This window comes from Rhincodon typus, unplaced genomic scaffold, assembly GCF_021869965.1.
Source record: "Rhincodon typus isolate 14 unplaced genomic scaffold, sRhiTyp1.1 hic_rhity00012143, whole genome shotgun sequence".
In the NCBI taxonomy this organism is placed as follows: Eukaryota; Metazoa; Chordata; class Chondrichthyes; order Orectolobiformes; family Rhincodontidae; genus Rhincodon; species Rhincodon typus.
Genome location: NW_025977781.1, coordinates 1 through 6,807, shown reverse-complemented (window position 1 = coordinate 6,807; position 6,807 = coordinate 1). Strand labels below are relative to the sequence as shown.

The 6,807-nt window shown below is 46.3% G+C and overlaps 1 protein-coding gene across 1 annotated transcript; it reads left to right on the top strand.

Moving 5' to 3' along the window:
* The first annotated feature begins 408 nt into the window (after positions 1–408).
* LOC125482545 (phosphatidylinositol transfer protein alpha isoform-like) lies at positions 409–3,601 on the top strand. Its single transcript, XM_048594637.1, has 3 exons — positions 409–528; positions 2,072–2,194; positions 2,561–3,601. The coding sequence occupies exons 1-3, from the start codon at positions 451–453 to the stop codon at positions 2,606–2,608; spliced, it is 249 nt and encodes an 82-aa protein (XP_048450594.1). The 5' UTR covers positions 409–450; the 3' UTR covers positions 2,609–3,601.
* The last annotated feature ends 3,206 nt before the right edge of the window (positions 3,602–6,807 follow it).

Below are 6,807 nucleotides of genomic sequence, written 5' to 3'. Positions count from 1 at the left end.
CTCTACACTGTTCCCCATCAAACACTCCCAGGACAGGGACAGCACGGGGTTAGATACAGAGTAAAGCTGTCTCTACAATGTTCCCCATCAAACACCCCCAGGGACAGGGACAGGGACAGGGACAGCACAGGGTTAGATACAGAGTAAAGCTCCCCCTGCACTGTCCCTGACATCAAACACCCCCAGGGACAGGGACAGCATGGGGTTAGCTATAAAAAGCTATAAGGTACAAGTGGCTCTAAGACATTCAGTTACATCGCAATCCATGGATAAAGAAAAGTTACTAATTTGTTTTTGGGTCTGTCAGTAATGCGCAACAAATCTTGGTCCTACAAATGGAGCCAAACCTGAGCATAAATTCATTAAACACTAATGTAATGGATCTCATTGGGCAGCTTATTCTCCATTCTGTTGCAGAAAGAACTGGCAAAAAGAAGAGATTGGCCACACATGTGTGCTTACAAACTGGTGACCGTGAAGTTTAAATGGTGGGGCCTTCAGAGCAAAGTGGAGAGCTTTATCCAGAAGGTGAGTGGGTGAACAGGAAGACCAACACAGAGCTTCACTCTGGGCTGTGACCAAGCAATCAATTTGTATTCTCTCCTCATGTCATCTTCCCTTCACAATGCTATTTCTGACAAACTGCCCTGGTATGTGCAAAATGAAAAGCTTCAACAAACTGTACCTTTTTTCTCCACAGTAACACACATTCATTTATAAATCATTGTTGTAACACTACTCAGATAGGTTTCACAACAAACCACACTGATACAGTGAATTCAGTGGTCGCTTCCTGTGCTGTCAGGTTACAGGAATGGGCCAAATTAAACTAATCCCTTCTGTCTGTCCTTAGTCCATATCCCTCCATTCCTTGTATATTCATGTGCTTATCCTTTAAATGCCCTTTATTGTATTTGCCTCCACCACCACCCCTGGCAGTGTGTTCCAGATTCTTACCACTCTCGGTGTAAAAAAAACTTGCCCCTCACGTCACCTTTTGAGCTTTTTGCCTCAAATCTTAAATGCATGCTGCCTACTTTTAGACATTTCAACTCTCGGAAAAAGATTTTGCCCTTCAGTCCTATTAATACATCTCGTAATTTTATACACTTCTAACAAATCTCCCCGCAGCCTCTGCCACTCCAGGGAAAACAACTTGAATTTTTCCAGCGTCTCCTTATAGCTCATACCCTCTAATCCAGGCAGAATCCTGGTAAATCTCTTCTGCACCGTCTCCAAAGTCTCCACATCTTTCCTGTAACATGGCGACCAGAATTGAACACAATGCTCTAACTGTGGCCTGACCAAAGTTTTATAAAGCTGCAACATGACATCCTGACTCTTGTATTCAATTTCCTGACCAATAAAGGTAAGCATGCCATACACCTTCTTTACCACCCTATCTACTTGTGTGGCCACTTTCAGAGAGCTATGGACTTGAACTCCAAGGTCCCTCTGTACATCAATGCTGTTCAGGGTCCTGCCATTAACTGTATACTTTTCCTTAACATTTAATCTCCCAAAGTGCAGTACCTCACACTTACCTGGATTAGACTCCATCTGCCATTTCTCCGCCCATATCTACAACAGATCTATATCCTGCTGTATCCTTTGACAACCTTCTACACTGTCCACAACTCAACCAATCTTTGTATTATCTGCAAACGTAGTAACCCACCCATCCACCTTTTCATCCAAGTCATTTATATATTTATCACAAGCAGCAGAGGTCCCAATACTGATGCCTGTGGAATACCACAAGTCACGGCCCTCCAGCCTGAAAAACACCCTTCCACCACTGCCCTCTGCCTTCTGTGAGCACGCCTATTCTGAATCCACACAGCCAAGTCACCGTGGATCCCGTGCATCTTAATGGTTCTGTTGTTCGAGAAGATGGCGTTAAAGGGAGCCAGTACCCTCCCTGTTGCAGGCTATCAATACAAACTGCATCATCTGAGCTTCTGCTGGGGCTGGCATCTGACTCTGGGGTGATGCACCAACCCCTGATTAAAATGTAACTGTGTTTGGTTGGTGTTTCTGATTGGGTCTTTTTGTTTTTATTTGAGAGCAGCAAGAAAGGCGTTTATTCACAGTCTTCCATAGGCAGTTGTTCTGTTGGATGGACAGGTGGATTGAACTTACTATGGATGATATCCGGCGTATGGAGGAGGAAACTAAGAAAGAACTGGACGAGGTAAGGTTGAGTCTGAACTTTCAGTCCGTGTCACAGATAACCCCAGTTTTGGGGGGGTGGGGGTGGCGGGTGCACTGCTGGGGATAGTAGGGGGGAAGGGGAAGGGGAGGGTGTTGGGGGGCAGGAGGGGTGTGAGGATTGAGGGGGAGGGTGGGGTCGGATTGGTGTTGGGGGATTAGGGGAGGTTTGGCGGTAGGGAAGGGTGGGGGGTATTAAGGAATGGGGGGAAGGTCGGGGAGGTCAGGGTGGTGTTGGAGGTTTGGGGGAAAGTTGGAAGTGTTGGGAATTGGGGGGAGGGTGGTGTTGGGGATTGGGACAGCTTTACAGTGATGTCTATGATGACTGTATTTCATCACCTCCCTCCAGATGATATTAAATGGTCCAGTGAGGGGACTGACAGCTACTGATGACTAGCACCAGTTTCCTGTTTTTAGTCGTAAGTACGATAGACTGTCTCTGATGTGATCAAAGTATTATAGAGTGCCTTTTGTAGAATATAACATGCAAGAGTGTTTACCAGTAAATCTGGTTTGTACACTGTTAATGAACTGTGTAACAGTTTGCGTCGTCATTAAATCCTGATTGATTGGGCTTTTCATTCTGTGGGATCCTTTACAGCGTGTATCCTCTGTCACAGACTTTGACAGGAGCCTCTAGACTTCCGCATTACAGAGTAGAAGTAGAAGCAATTTTTAAAAAAAAATATTTGTTGCTGGCTGGGCTGGAGTTGACTCCTCATCTATAATTGGCCTTCAGAAGGTGGTGGTGAGCTGCTACTTTAAACCACTGCCTTTGACCTTGGGATGTCAGTGTACCCACAGTGCTGTTGGGTTGGGGGGGTGCATGGTGTTGGGGGCGTTTGCAAGTTGCAGTATTTAGACCCAACAACAGTAAAGGAAAGGTGATGTATTTCCAAGTCAGGATGGTGAGTGGCTTGGAGGGGAAATGAAGATGGTGGTGTTTCCATGTATCTGCTCCCCTTGTCCTTCCATTTGGTAGGGTTCGGAAGATACTGTCCAATGACCCATGTTGAATTTCTGCAGTGCACTTTGTAGTTGATATGTAGTGCTGATGAGGTGAAGGGAGAGAGTGTTGATGGTGATGGATGAGACTGGTTCATCCATACTGCTGTCAATCTTCTTGAGTATTGTTGGAACTGCACAAATAGAGTTATGTGGGGAGTATTCCATCACACTCCCGACCTGCACCTTATAGATAGACAGGCTTTGGGGAGTCAGGAGAGGAGTTACTTCCTGCAGCATTCCAAGCCTCTAACCTGTAGCCACAAGATTAGTTTGGCTTGTCCAGTTCGGTTTCTAGTCAATGGTAACTCCTGGAATGTTGATTGTGGAGGTTTCAGTAATACCATTGAATGTCAAAAGGTGATGGTTAGATTCCCCCTCATTGGAAATGGTCATTTTCTGGCATTTGTGTGGCATGAATGTCACATGCCACTTATTAGCCCAAGTCTGGATATTGTCCAGACCTTGTTGCATGTGAACACGGTCTGCTTCAGTATCTGAGGAGTCACGAATGGTGCTGAACATTGTGTAATCATCGGCGAACATCCCATTTCTGACCTTATGATGGAGGGAAGTCATTGATGAAGCGGCTGGAAATGGTTGGCCCTAGGACACTACCCTGAGGAACTCCTGCAGGGATGTCCTGGAGCTGAGATGACTGACCTCCCACAACCATGACCATCTTCCTATGTGCCAGGCGTGACTCCAACCAGTGGAGAGTTTGACCCAATACCCATTGATTCCAGTTTCACTAGGGCTCCTTGATGCCACACTTGGTCAAATGCAGCCTTGATGTCAAGGGCTGCCACTCTCACCTCACCTCTGTTGTCCATGTTTGATGAGGTCAGGAGCTGAGTGGCCCTGGCAGAACCCAAACTGGGCGTCGCTGAGCAGGTGCTGCTTGATAGCACTGTTACTGATACCTTCCATCACTTTACTAATGATCGAGAGTAGACTGATGGGGCGGTAATTGGCCAGGTTGGATTTGTCCTGCTTTTTGTGGTCAGGACATGGCTGAACAATTTTCTATGTTGTTGGGTAGATACCAGTGTTGTAACTGTACTGGAAGAGCTTAGTTAGAGGAGCAGCAAGTTCTGGAGCATAAGTGTCCAATGCTGTTTCTAGAATATTGTCAGGGCCCATTGCCTTTGCAATATCCAGTGCCTCCATCCGTTTCTTGATATCATGTGGAGTGAATTGAGTTGGCTGAAGACTGGTACCTGTAATGCTGGGAACTTCAGCCTTATTTTTTACACAGATGAGATAAAGGGTGGTGGAAGAGGGTTGTTGTTCACACTGGAAACCTGTGACCATCTGTGTGCCACAAGGATTGGTGCTGGGTCCACTATTCCTCGTCATTTATATAAACAATTTGGATAAGAATATGGGAGGCATGGTCAGTAAGATTTCGGGCAACACCAGAATTTGTGGCATAGTGGGCAGTGAAGAATATTATCTAAGCGCACAACGAGATCTTGACCAACTGGGCCAGTTGGCTGAGGAATAGCAGAGGTGTTACATTTCACTAAGCCAAACAAGGGCAGGATTTACACAGTTCATTGCTAGGGTCCTAGGGAGTGTTGTTGAATAAAGACCGAGGGATTACAGGTACATAGTTCCTTGAAAGTGGAATCACAGGTAGACAGAATGGTGAAGGTGGCTTTTGGCATGTTTGCCTCTATCAGTCAGTCAGAGCATTGAGCACAGGAGCTGGGACATCATGTTACAACAGTACAAGACATTGGTAAGGCTATATTTGGAGTACTGTGTACAGTTCTGGTTGCCCTGCTATAGGAAAGATGTTATTAAACTGGAAAAGGTGCAAAAAAGATTTACAAGGATTCTGAAGAAGAGTCTAGGCCCGAAACGTCAGCTTTCCTGCTCCTCTGATGCTGCTGGGCCTGCTGTGTTCATCCAGCTGTACACCTTGTTATCTTACGAGGATGCTACAGAGAGTGGAACGTTTTAATTATAAGGAGAAGCAGGATAAGCTAGGACTTTATCCCCTGGAGCATAGGAGGCTGACCCTCTAAAATCATGAGGGGCATGGATAGGGTGAATAGCCAAGGTCTTTTCCCTGGGCTAGGGGAGTCCAAAACTAGAGGGCATAGGTTTAAGGTGACAGGGGAAAGGTTTAAAAAAGACCTGGGGGATAACTCTTTCACACAGTGGTGTGTGAATGGAATGAGCTGCCAGGTGAGGTGGTAGAGGCTGATACAGTTACAACATTTAAAAGGCGTATGGGCAGATGTGTGGATAGGAAAGATTTAGAGGGATATGGGCAGGCAAATGGGACTAGGTCACTTGAGGAAACCTGGTCAGTATGGAAGGGTTGGGCCGAAGGGCCTGTCTCTATGTTGGATGACTCTACACTGAATGGTGGGCTCACCCATTCTTGATGTTCATAGCTAAATCCAAACAGTTGCATTGGCATTGAGCTAAGTAAGAAAATATTCAAACAGCTGACCAAAAAGGTAGATTTTGAGAAGGATCTTTAAAGGCGGTGTGAGAAAGAGAGACACTAAAGAAGAGATTCCAGAACTTGGGGCTTTGGCATCTGAAGACATGGTGATGGGATTAAATTCCAAGATGTTTAAGAGGCCAAAATAGGAGGGGGCTGGTGTGATTGCAGAAATAGGGAGGGATGAAGCAATGCAGAAAGTGGGTATGAATTTTAAAATTGAGGTGCTGCTGAACCAGGGACCAGTGTCCAGAGGAGTAAAATTAGGGATGGGAGTGTCAGAAGAAAAAGTATTCTTTCAAAATGAAGATGAAGTGAATGTTTTTCTCTGTAGGTCGTTCAAATGTAGAATCCTCTTCTGCAGGTAGTGGAAATGGTTCTTTAGCATTTATTCAAGGTGCGAGTTAACTAGGTTTTTGATTGACAAGGGGAGTCGATAGTTATGGGGTTGAGGGGTGCTGGTGCCAGGCAGGAAAGTGTAGTTGGGACCACAGTGAGATCAGGCTGCAAGTGGGCTGAATGGCCTGCAGCTGCTCTTGTGTAAGTCAGCAAGCACAGTGGGTGATTGTTTAGGGTTAAGACAGCACGGTTTAGCTGGGAGGTGGAATACCTGAGTGTTCAGGAATCTAAGGCTTGGCTGAGGGTCAGAAGCAGCTGAACTGAGCAAAGGGCAGAGTCAGGTGATGTTAGAGGCAAGAAATGGGTGACCTTAGTACTGGATCAGCAGCTCTTCTAGCTGACTCTCAGCAGACAGTGTGGGTTTGAAACCAGTGGCAGTGGCACAGTGCTGAGGCCCATGGCTGGATAGCAGAGTTCTGTATGTTCCATTCTGTTGTGTGGCACAGGGCAGTGGAAACAGGCTGCCATCCTCCTGTAGCAACCCACAACATCATTCTCTCTCCTGTCACAGAATCCACTGGAGCATGAATGTGTAACACTACCTGGCCGTCTCTCCCAGCACCCATGGTACAGATTGGGACTGCACATGTTCACTGCTGCTATGGGGGTTGTGAGTGGTATTAAACCCTGGATGAAGGGAACAGTCCCAGAGTCCAGGGCAGAGCTGTGCCTGAGAAGACTAAGAGATGAGCGGATTCTGAATGAGATGAACGAGTTCAATGTGACTACAG